Below are 12,649 nucleotides of genomic sequence, written 5' to 3' on the forward strand. Positions count from 1 at the left end.
CTGGAAGAGTGAAAATGAGGCTGGGAATCCACTGGTTGAGCTGCATGTCTCCACTGGAAGGAGTTGCCAACACTTCCTTTGCAGTCTGTGCAGGTGAAGGCAGTAGGGAGCAGGGTGTGAATCTCCTCATCCTAAGGGATGCATCTCACCCACAGGAGATGAATCACACCCACATCTTCACACATCAACAACCTGAAAAAATCACCCTTGGTTTGGTTTTTTTTTTTCTTTCATTTTACTCTTTTTTTTAATTTTAGAGGCACAGTCTCCTCTTATTTAATGACCCTCTTCTGCTGTCCCAATAGTTACAAGGGAGCTCCAGGAGAGGAAACTTGATGAAATTAATTATTTTTGCTTAAAGACTCTGGGTAATTGCTAAACCTTGATTCAACCCATGGAAATGCAGGGAGTTAGTTGAAGTACCATCATTAAGCAAGTAATTTTAAAGTTTCCTGAATAGCCACTTGGAGGTTAATTCAGATCTCCTGAGGGCTGATTTGCCTCCAGGAAGGGTCTGTCTTGCTCTTAAAGCAATTACAATTTCAGTTTGCATCCTGCCTCAGTCTAGATGGACTAGGGTATTACAGCCTATTAAAAGGTGATCTTTTCTGTCTCAGAGAGTTTTTCTTCATTTAGTCACAGGAAGGAAGGGTGATCAGGGGCTCAAGTGGGGGCTGCAGGGCATCTTCTCACATTATTTTTGCCTTTCCTGACGTGACTCTGTGTCCACATCCAGGTTTGAGACACTGGAGTAAAGCATATTGCAGTGCAACCAGAAATGATGCAAAGCTCCTGTCATTGCTCACTTCATTTCAACCTGAATATTCATTCTGATGCATCAGAAAGGTGTTTCTGCTGGCAGGCCAAGGGTCATTCAGGACTCATGGCTTGTGATGCATACATGGGAGGTAAAAGGCAATATTTTGGGTTGGGATTCTCTTTCTAATTTGAACCTCTTGTAGCCAAAGCAGAAGGAACCCACTTTTATACTGAGCATCTGATCTGTCCTGGAGTTTGACTCTGGTGCCAGTGCTGCTGTCCTGTTTTCATCACAGCCTTTAATGGCAACTAATGAATAAACTTCCCCAGGCACACCACTTAAAATGCCAGTTTTCTAGGAGGAATATCTTGTCATTTTCCCTGTCATGTCTTAAATAAAAGAACATTTGTAATTCACAACATCCCTGCTGTCTCCACCAGCTGCTTTCCTTCTTTATATTCCTTTTGCAGTTGCTAAGCACCATGCTCAGCTTAGCTTGAGGGATCTGCCAGAGCCACAGCACAGGATCATAGACATGGAAGGCAGTGAGGAAAAGGCAGTTCTGGAGCTCTCAAACCTATTTTGGAGGTGTTTGTAGTACTGAGCATGTCACAGGTTGTCCCATCCCTGAGAGGACCACGTAGCTTCTACCCAGAAGGTTCTGAAGTCAGGACAAGTTGAACTCTTTTTTTCTGTCACTTCAGTTTGTGAAATGCTAGGCATCATGATAGTGTTCTTTGGTTTTATATGTGCTCCTTAAACAGATAGTGAAAGATTTGCAGGGGATGAAAGTCCCTCCTTATCATCTTGGGACACTGCCAAAGCCACTGTGGCCATTGCTGAGATCACTGTCAGGGCTGGGTTGAGATTAGTGTGATTACTGGTTAAACTAAGACAGCCATTTTCATCATAAAAGCCAGGAAAATAGCTCTGTCACAGGGGATCAAAGATGGAAAGCAATTTAATTCCTCTGGTTTGACAAGCTGAAGAATTCTGCTAGGAACAAACAACAAAATTAATTTTGGGATTTGCCACAGGAAAAAAAAAAACTTTGTTTCTGATGAAAAATTGAACCTGGGAGTATTTAAAATAAACTAGAAAAACTTGTTATTGGAAAAGCTGTGTTCTTGATGGAGACATTAGTATGTCTATCTCAAGCTCCCCATCTTTCATGGTCAATCAAGTCCTTGGCTGTGGTGCTCTGTCACAGATGGTATCTACTGGAAAAGTTCAAACCCCAGAGGAAGATGGAGAATCTGAATTGCAGTTCCTTGTGAGAAGATTATATCTGATTTGAAATCTTTGGGGATTTTGTTACATGGCAGGTTTTGGATGAGAATGGAAAATTTCCATGGAGAGGTGGATTTTTTCATACCTAAGCGTGTACATGTGGGGGTTTTAAGTTGTTTTTGATGCCATCTTTGCAAACAGCCCTACTGTGAGTCTTGACAACCTCTTGAGGTCTGAGCCACTAAGGTCAAAGGAAGGGTTCTTTTCACTTAACTTCCTGGATTTTTTGGCTGTACTGTCTATCATTTTTTAATAGAGTTAACATAAGAATTACATTTCTTTTGACCCTTGATTTGTGCTTGGATTATTTTGAGCTGTCCTGACTGAAGCACACCAAGTGATGGAACTCAAGGCTGGTGCCTTCGAGCGCACTGACCATGTATAAATACTAATAACTGTAATTTTTATAACTATTGGCCTTGTCAATGAGAACCATTGTCATTGACCACGTGCTCCTCACTGGCTGGCCAGTAACTCTTTGCAATTATTTTGTGTTCTGCGTTGTGTAGCCCTGGTGCAGATTACGGCTGGCCTATGCCAGAAGGAAAGAAGGTTTTCACTCCTTCTCCCCTCTACGTTTACAGCACTGTGACAAGTCCAAAACAGAGGCTCTGGAGGATGATGAGATAGAGGAATTTTACAAGATACTGACAGAGAGGAAGGAAATAGACAGCATCTTCCAAATATACTCGGACCCAGAAGGGTTCATGTCCTGCCAGAACCTGGTGAGGTTTCTCTATGAGGTACAGCAGGAAGAAGATGCTGTTGTTGCTGCCCCTGCCTTAATTCAGAGATATGAGCCCAACGAAAGAGGTAGGTTGAAATCCCTGGCTGGTTTGCTTCAAAATCTTGTTTTTTTGATGAATTATGAATTGCATTGCTGTTGCTTTTTTCCTGCAGTCGCGTGCGTTATTTTCTCCCCACAGCTGTTCTAAAACAGCTCTAGGAGAGGAGGGCAGAGGAGAGGCTGGGAAATCTCTCTCTTCAATTTTATTTTGGGTGCACTGAACAGCAGGAGAGGGATTGATACAGGTTTGACTAGAGGATGATGAAAATCCTGAGGGAAAGACTCAGATGGGTTATTCAGGTGCCAGGACCTCATGTGGCTTTTCAAGGCTGAGAATGTTGCAATGTTTGTGTTCTCCAGAAGCTGGAGTGGAGGCAGATGTCCGTGATGGTGGGCACCTGTAAAGCCATCTGCAGATGAGATCTCTGAGTAGAGGCCAAGGAGGTGACAGCTGTTTAGGAGGCAGACACTGAACTGTCTGTCTGCTCAAATTGTGGGTGAATCATCAGTCTGGAGCACCTTGGAGGATGTGTTCCAAGAGCCAACTCAGAATCATGGGCTGGTTTTCCACTATCCTGCTATTCCTTCAGGAGAGGGACAAGGCTTTGCAACTGTCAGGCTTTAGGATTAGGCTGAGATCTAGTCCAGTCCCTCAAAATGGGGAGTAATTTTGTATTTCCTCTTTGCAAATCATGTATTTCATTGGGTAATCTAGACAGGATTTATCTAGCTGTGTTTAGACATCTGACAGCTTCTCTGGGTTGGTGCAAAGAAACCTTGAAATGCTCAAACAGAGATTTTCATGCTGTAAATCTCTAGAGACAGATGAGGTAAGGTCTGTCTTTGACACTTTTAAGATATTATCAAGGACAAGTAAAGTGTCATGAAAAGCCACATAAGTGTCATAAAAAGCTGTGCTTGGGAAGGGCTTTAAAAGCATTTTCAGGCAGCTGAAGGTCTCATCCTTGTCTGGAGAACATCCATATCTTTGCTTTTACTGAATTCCTGGGACATGTTTTGCCTCTGGGGTCTCCTGGAGAGCAGAGGCACCGTGGTGAAGGTGGCAGCACGACCTGGTGGCATCTCATTTTCAGTGTGGTGTTTTGTCTGTTTACCTGACAGCCAAGAGGGGCAATGCCATGACCAAGGATGGTTTCCTGATGTACCTGCTGTCAGATGAGGGGAACATATTCAACCCCTCCCACCGGAAAGTTTACCAGGACATGACCCAACCTCTCAGCCACTACTTGGTGTCATCCTCACACAACACCTATCTGATGGAAGACCAGATCACAGGGCCAAGCAGCACAGAGGCCTATATCAGGTAAAGAGAGCGTGTGTTTGTGTGTGTTTGGCAGGTTAACCTCTTTCTTTCTGAAGACATGAGTGTCTATGCTGATGGATGCAAGGGATCAAGAAGCAATCTCCCACCATACCAGGTAATATGGGCTGGCCCATGTTTCCAGGGTGAGCTGTTTCCAAACCAGCTCCTTGTCAAAGCTCTTTGACCTGAGTCTCATCTGGTGTCCACCTGAGTGTAGGATGTTTAATTACTACATTTGGAAGCAGTATGAAATATCTGCAGTCAGGTGGAGGCTGGATTACAGCCCTCTGGCCTGGTGTTTTCAAAGCATGATGCTGAGGGGGTGTTGCATTCCCCAAAATATTGCACAAGAGAGTGCAAGGAGCTTACAAGATGGAAAGATTCCTGGGATGTAGCTGCAGATCTGGGAGAAGCCAGCATGATGCATGGTGTCGTGGTGCTTATGCTCTGTGCTGCCTTCTGGGAGAGGCCCATGGCAGGGACTGTCCCCACAACCATGCTGGGGTTTATTCTGGAGAGTCCCCGTTGGAGCAATCAAAAAAAAAAAAAAAAAATGAGGTGGGATATGAGCAGGGAGAGGGATCAGCAGAAGTTACACCTGGTGCCTTTTTAGCATCTCAGCTATTCCCACAGCACCCCTGCACTTTAGGTGCTGTTTAGAGCTTTAGGTGTTACCTGTGTCTGCCTTTAACAGTGGCTGATGTCTCATGGCCAGATGGGTGCAGTGACCTTTAGTAATTTGCACACCCACAATACCTTACTGCTTGTTTTTATCGGGTGAGACAGCCTTTCCTCATGAGCCAGTCAATGGCTGCCTCTCTGCCTTTGTTTATGACTTATCTCATTCTCAGCAGCAACAACTGACTGGGTTCACAAGGTCAAAAGTGTTGAGAGGGAAATCTGGCACAGGTTACTTCTCAGTAGCTCTTTGAATTCATCTTACACAGTCTTAAAATTATAGATGTATGCTTGGGTTGTACAAAAAAAAAAAAAATCCGATTATTCTGGAACAGGTTTCCCAGAGATGCTGTGGATGCTCCATCCCTGGAAGTGTTCAAGGCCAGGTTGGACAGGGCTCTGAGTGACCTGGTCTAGTGGAAGCTGTCCCTTCCCATGGCAGGGGGCTGGGACTGGCTGATCCTTAAGGTCCCTTCCAACCCAAACCATTCTGATTGATTCTATTGCAATGAGTTAAAGGAATTGTAGAATTTGAAATGTTTAGGGAATTACTGTAAAAGAGATGAGATCACCTCTAGATAGATGGGGGGGAATCTACATTTGAAAATAAATTGAAATGGAAGTATGGATATGTAGAGGTAGGAATTTCACACGGAAATTCAGTCTGTAGACTTAGTTTAGGACACTGGCCCTCAGCAGTCTCCTCAGCTGTGGTGGAGTTCCCATAGCTCCCTCTCTCCCAGCTCTGAGGATTCATCCCTCATCTCACATCAGATCTAGATGAAGAAATCACATAATCTAAGCTTTGTGACCTGGCTTCTAAGACTGGCTCTCATTCTTCCACTGCAGCCTCTCTTGATGTTTTTTTCTCTTCTCTTCACCATCTTTGGGGAGGGGCTTGGGGCACAGTAATCAGTGTCCTTTCTCATCTGGCACTCACTGTGTCTTATTCTTTGGATAATTCTGTCTTGGACTTCACTACCTTATTTCTCAGATCCTTCTGTGCTTTCCTTGCTCAGCCTTGAGCCCTCCTTGCTGACACTGATTCCACCTGATCCCATCCTTTATCTGCTTTCCTGCTTTTCCAAACTCCTTTCTTCTCCCTTGCTCCTGAACTTCCTTCCAGTCTTCCCAGGCAGCACCTGTGCCTGATGTACCCTCACCTGGAGATGGAGCAGAAGGTGTAGAGCCCAACCAGTCCCTTCTTTGTTTCCAGAGCCCTGACCAAAGGCTGTCGCTGTGTGGAGCTGGATTGCTGGGACGGCCCCAACTCAGAGCCTGTCATTTATCACGGCTACACTCTCACCTCCAAGATCCTCTTCAGTGATGTCATTAAGGCCATCAAGAACTATGCATTCCAAGTAAGGATGAGGGACTTTTTCTCATGTTGCACTGGCAGTAGAGTTCTTCCCTCCCAGCAAAGAGCAGAAGCAATGACAGCTTCACCTCATGGGGACAAGAGAAATTCCTGCTCCTTCTGTCTGATCATCCATGCTCTGCTTCTGCAGAGATTCATCCCTGGGGGCTGCTGCACAGGGAGAGCACCATTCAAGGATGAGTTTGAACCTCTGCCAGCACAGCTGCATCCTGGACCCCACTACAATGAAAATGATGCTCATAATTTTGAGCATACCTGGTGGGAAACGCCAGCAAGCCCACGATTTGTGTGGCTTTGATGTCTCAGGGTCTGTTTCTTCTTTAGAGGAACCCATGTGCATGGTTTGGATGTGAAGGACTGCTTTTATTCTGCTTTAAAAGGGATGAACAGGGCTGGAGTCTTGTATGGCAGCAGGCTTCAGAAAATCTTAGGTCTGTCCAGACTCACTGGACTCTGCTGTTTTCCTTCAGTGCACTTGGGAGCTGGTGCCAATTTTGTATGGGGCCATAAAGGAGTGACAGTGACAATAATGACAATGCCTTCAGCACACAAACCAGATCAGGCTTATGCAGGAATGGAGGAAGGATTGATGTCACTTAAGGGTTTGAGCAAACCCTGTGATTTCGAAGCCCCCTTCCCAGTCCCTCCTCTGAAGGTGGGTAGGGAGGTGCTCTGGCCCAAAGTGCAAGTGGAGAATGAAGGCGCAGGGAGTGCCCCAGAAAGTCTGAGAGAAGCAATCCTGCCCCACCCTGGTGCCTTCCCCACTGGACCATCATCTCTGGAAGGCATCAGCACAGATCTGAGTAACTACTGCACGGTTAAATTTTTAACAAGTTCCATTTTTAACAAATCCTTGCTTTAGGAGAGTATCAGACCCTCCTGTTGACACACTCACTCCCAGAGACAGCAGCACTGGGGCTCATCCCAATTTCTGTAGACTGGTGAAAGCACAGAGTTCACTGATGGTGTGTGTTGCTCTCCTGTTGCAGACCTCACCATACCCTGTCATCATCTCCCTGGAGAACCACTGCAGCGTGGACCAGCAGAAGGTCATGGCCCAGCACATGACCACCATCCTGCAGGACATGCTCTTGGTCGCCCCAGTCGATGGAAACAAATCCCAGTTCCCCTCCCCAGAGGTAAGCAAGGCCACTCCAGCACTTTCTGCCTTCTCAGGGTTGGATGAGAGGGGAAGTTTTTCTTCTTGCTGAGTGCAAAGCTCAAAACTCAAGGGGAAAACCACTGAAGGTGTATTAAACACAAAGTGTCCTGCCCTTGAGAGTGTCCTGGGGGAGCCACTGGGAATGGCCTGGGTTGGTGGGCATGGAGATCTCTTCCTTTTGCCATGGAGGAAAGGGGAAGCAGGAGGCTGCCTAGAGATGCCCCTTTTATTCCCAGGAATCAGGGCAGCTGACAGGCTGGGAGCTGAGCCCTGGCCTTGCAAGAGGAAAGAGATACACAGCACTCACCAGTGGTTCACCACTATGAATCATTAGAAATCATTGGCTGACAGAAAAAAACTGGAAATGGAATCTTGATATGGAAAATATGTCTCCAAAACAAGAGCCAAAAGGAAACATTAATCTATTTCCACCCATGTGCTTCTTTCTTTCTTTCTTTCTTTCTTTCTTTCTTTCTTTCTTTCTTTCTTTCTTTCTTTCTTTCTTTCTTTCTTTCTTTCTTTCTTTCTTTCTTTCTTTCTTTCTTTCTTTCTTTCTTTCTTTCTTTCTTTCTTTCTTTCTTTCTTTCTTTCTTTCTTTCTTTCTTTCTTTCTTTCTTCCTTCCTTCCTTCCCTTCCCTTCCCTTCCCTTCCCTTCCCTTCCCTTCCCTTCCCTTCCCTTCCCTTCCCTTCCCTTCCCTTCCCTTCCCTTCCCTTCCCTTCCCTTCCCTTCCCTTCCCTTCCCTTCCCTTCCCTTCCCTTCCCTTCCCTTCCCTTCCCTTCCCTTCCCTTCCCTTCCCTTCCCTTCCCTTCCCTTCCCTTCCCTTCCCTTCCCTTCCCTTCCCTTCCCTTCCCTTCCCTTCCCTTCCCTTCCCTTCCCTTCCCTTCCCTTCCCTTCCCTTCCCTTCCCTTCCCTTCCCTTCCCTTCCCTTCCCTTCCCTTCCCTTCCCTTCCCTTCCCTTCCCTTCCCTTCCCTTCCCTTCCCTTCCCTTCCCTTCCCTTCCCTTCCCTTCCCTTCCCTTCCCTTCCCTTCCCTTCCCTTCCCTTCCCTTCCCTTCCCTTCCCTTCCCTTTCCTTTCCTTGTTTTTCTTAGCACTTTGCAGAAACAGACTCCTGTAGGGTTAGCTGTAGTTTTCTTTAAATTGCATTTCTTTGCTCACTCTACATAACTTGGATGAACATGCCTAGTCAGAGCTGGAAGGAGTTTGTGGGTGAGATAAAGCTGGCAGTCAGCAGGGGAGAAAGGAGAGGAAAACAATCCACCCAGAATATCTTCTATATTAGTTCTCCTTCTTCCTTTATCTCCTTTCTCTTTCTGACTTTCCCCTTTTGTTTGGGAGCGTCATGCCTCGTTTGATACAATGCCTGGCACGGAGGGAAGCTGCTCTGGGCTGGTCCCTAAGCACCAGGGCAATAAATTAGGATGAATTGTAATTTTTACTGCTGCTGCTGCTTCAGCAGGACCTTGGCTCTGGCACAGACAAGGTGCCTCCACTGGGAGAAGTGACTCTCCCAGGGTGAGGACACTCTCAGCACAGAGATCAATCTTTGCAGGCTCTCACTGAGTTGGAAAAATATGTCTTCAGTGTCCCCTCCTGACTTGTTATTTATCCTGGTGCAGGATCAGGAAAAGTGCTGATGACTTTTCAGCTGATGGCAATGATAGGATGAAAGAAAGGAGAAACACCAAGCCAAGAAATGTGTGATTTGTGAGTGGAAGGGGTGACCCCAACTTCCCAAAGATGTTTTTTCCATGCCTGTGCTCATCTAACCTGGTTGCCAAGAAGACACTTGGCCCCAGCTGAACACAATGCCCTGATCCACCCTAGGGAATGGATTTGGGCTGATGGGCTGTATTGCAGGGATAGATCCATTTAGTTTAAACAGAAAAATTGCCAGTGCTGCAACACCTATCCTTTTCCTTCTGGTACTTTTCCTCTGCCTTCCTGCTGTGTGAAGTAGGACAGTGCAAAGGGCTGAAATGCTGATTTTTTTTGGGTGTAAAATACATGGAAACTGAAACATGAGGAAAAAACAAACAAACAAACAAACAAACAAACAAACCAACCAGGAACCTCTTGGCTTTTCCCTCCCTTGTTGACAGGAGGAAACCAGGGACAACAAGGTATTTTTTATATCAGGAAAAGGGTGGGAGCTGCCACTGGGCAAAGGGCTGGAGGCTGTAAACACAAACAGTGGAAGGATTGCTGCCGATTGTGTCAGCAGGGCAAGGTTAGTAATTAAAGGAAGATTGACACGGTTTGGATTGGTGCTAACGATTCACACCACAGCCCGCGGCAGGAATCTGATTTATTCAGCTCCATTCAGGAGCAGTGCTGGGCTGCACAGATTATCCAAACACCTCCCCCAAGCTGCTGTCTTTAGGTCCCAATAGTGAATTATGTGAAAAACCACATACAGGCTCCAGGCAGTGCCAGGGTTGTAGGGAGCTGATTCAGTCTCTGCTGCTGGTGGGTTCTTGCCCTTCTGTCCCATCCCTGATCTTCACAGGGGTCTGCCAGGGCCCCTTGCCCCTGTCCCTACATCCCAGCTAGAAATGCTGCCAAGTCACAGTCCTAGAATGAGTCTGAAACTGCTCGCAGTGTTGGAAGTATTCAGTGTATCCAGTGTTCTTTGTTCCTGGAATTCCTTGTTTATGAGGACAGTGGCTTTGGGCATTACCCACACATTTTGTGTCAATGTGCACATCTCTGTTTCTCCATCCTTAGCCCAGCTTATCTGAAGTGCGTCTTCTTGCCTGAAGTTCTTGAGCTGAGTTTCCTTCAATCCTCCAAAACCTCCTTCAGTGATGTGTTTCTTCCCCTTTTCTGGGGATTCTCTTCATCCTCTGGTGCCACTCCCTGAAGCTGAAACACTTCAGTTTGCAGCTGAAGGACATGCACAGATGGAGATGTGACACCAGTTAGTGCGTCTGATCTGCACATCTCCTCAGGAATGTGAGCATGCTATTCCTCAGAGCTTCCACAAGTCTGCAGAGGTGGATATCCTTGTTAGGAAAATTATCCACAAACACCAGAGGTTTATGTCCAAAAAGGAGACAGAGGAGTCCTTTTACTTTATTCCAATAAAGGGAGAGGCCATGGGGCATTCCCCTGGGATCTCTCCAATTTTTTGAGGATGCAGCCTCCTTTTTATCCCAATTTCCCAGCCACATTTCCCTTCTCTCTTTCCCCATTGGCTGAGGTACTTGAGAGGTTCAGACTTCCCAAAACACCTGATACCAGAGATTCCCCTCTAATGTATAACCCTCCCTTTTCATTTTTCATTCTTATGGAATTCAGGGTTTTTTCCTCCCCATTGTTTCTTTCATCTCTCAATATCTAATTTCATTTCTCAGCAAACCTAAAGTTTATTTCTAAAAGCAAATCTCTTTTTCCATTCATCCATCAGTGGAATCCTTCCCATTGTTTCTTTTAGCTCCCAGTGCCAGTTTTATCTACCAGCAGACCCACAGCTTGTTTGTAAAGACAAATCCACTGTTCCTCTCATCCTCATCCTGAGAGTGGGATGTCAGGAGGCAGTGCTCAGACCCTGTGTATCCATGGACCTGAGCACTTCACCTAGGGCTCCTTTGGAGGAACAGTCAGAGGAGTTGGAGGTGTGCTCCACCTCCTCCTCAGTGTTTGTCCAAACAGAGGAGGAATCACACCCTGGGAGTGTTTGGTTTTCTCTGTTGACTCTAAAGGAGGTGTTGAAGCCACAGAAGGTTTGTTGAGATGGATCACTTTACAAATCTTCCATTCCCACTGAGATGAAAACTGGAATTCAGACCTTGCTGTGGCTCTCAGGTTGCTCCTAAGGCAGGAAGTTCCAGGTAGGATAAATCTCTGTATGCAGATCTTTTACAATCCTCTGCTCATTACAGCTCTGCTGCTTCTGATAAAATCAGTGCTCTCCTTGAAGATGGTTTCCAAATCCCAGTGTTGTCAGAGCCATTTCACCTGCAGAGCTGGGGGTGTTCAGTGTGCAGTGGAAGAGGTGGGAGGGCAGATGAGCTCCACTTCAGGGGGACTAAGGAATGCCATTTATAGGGCATGTGAAGAAGGGCAGGAGCTGCATCTGCCCCAGCAGCCACTCCACTGTGTCTTCTCAGTGGAGTCCAATGTCCTTGTAGCCTTTCCTGAGGTTGTACTCCACCTTGGGCTCCCCACAGACAGCTGGAATGGCTTTATGGTCTACTTGGAGAACATTTATTGGGTATTTCAGCTATTGCTTCCTCCTAAGACAAGGGATCTGCTCAGCAGAGCTGAACTGATGAGCTGAGTGTGTTTTGCCTCAGGCTAGAAATACTTAATATCACATGAAGGGGAACCAGGAGAGATGGAGCAAGGGCACGTGTGTGTTTGTGACTGTCTATATCAGCTTATTTAAAACCTCAGTAAAGAAGATAAACTCTCAGATTTAGGACTTTGCTTCCTCTGCAGGGGGGATTCACTGCAATGCTACCACAGGATAGCACCTTTTGCAGGAAATGGGGATGAAAATGCCTCTCTTTGGGGCGAGTCTCACCCTTTTTTCTGACAAATAAGCAAATGGATCTCCTCTGAGTTAGGTGGCACGTGGCCTGCTCTCCCTTGTAGGCATAGGAGCAGTGTCCTGTGCCCATGGGGAGCATCTGCACCATATCCAAGGTTTCCCAGAGGAACCAGAGGCTAGATAGGATAACAGCAGCACTGAGGAGCTGCTGCTGCAGCCCTGGAATGGGTTGTGATGAGGAGACACAGTGGGGGCTGTGTTGCTGTGCCTTCCCTCGTGTTCTTCAGCCATGTAGGGGTGGTCTGTGCCAGGAACTGCACCTCCCACTTGCTGTGCAGGCTGAATGGGACTGATGCCTTGAGAAGGCTGACCTAGAACAGAGGCTACACAGAGCTAAAGAGGAAAGTAGGCATTTATTAAATGGCCTTAAGGGATACACCTTGGGCAGTACAAGAGCCCAGCCCAAAGTAAACCAAAATGGCCCCAAAATGCCCGGCCGGGCACGGGGTCTCTCCCTGGGATCAGCTCTGCTCCATTTGCACCTTGCAGTTCATTGTCCCATCCCAGCTTTAGCCCCTGCAGTCCCACCCTGCTTGTTTTTCTCTCTCCAGCCCACGGGGTTTGTGCTCCTGGCCTGAGATTTGGCTCATTTGTCCTTGGTGCCCAGCTGGAGCAGGAATTGTTTTGTCTCCCTGCTCTGTGAGGAGAGTTTACCATCCCTTAATATGAAGCTCAGAACTGCACACCTAGGCAGCACAGAACCTGAAAAATATGAA

General features: G+C 46.6%; 1 protein-coding gene across 2 annotated transcripts in view; it reads left to right on the top strand.

The window, feature by feature from the left end:
• Positions 1-12,649, top strand: part of PLCD1 (phospholipase C delta 1) — a 55,291-nt gene that overhangs the window by 30,569 nt on the left and 12,073 nt on the right. For both annotated transcript variants that reach the window (XM_084201887.1, XM_084201886.1), the window contains exons 5-8: positions 2,635-2,863; positions 3,960-4,161; positions 6,056-6,200; positions 7,207-7,356. In XM_084201887.1, coding sequence (XP_084058013.1) covers positions 2,635-2,863; positions 3,960-4,161; positions 6,056-6,200; positions 7,207-7,356 — 726 coding nt within the window. The remainder of the gene's footprint in view (positions 1-2,634; positions 2,864-3,959; positions 4,162-6,055; positions 6,201-7,206; positions 7,357-12,649) is intronic.

This window comes from Fringilla coelebs, assembly GCF_963513975.1.
Source record: "Fringilla coelebs genome assembly, chromosome: 1".
NCBI classification, from domain to species: Eukaryota; Metazoa; Chordata; class Aves; order Passeriformes; family Fringillidae; genus Fringilla; species Fringilla coelebs.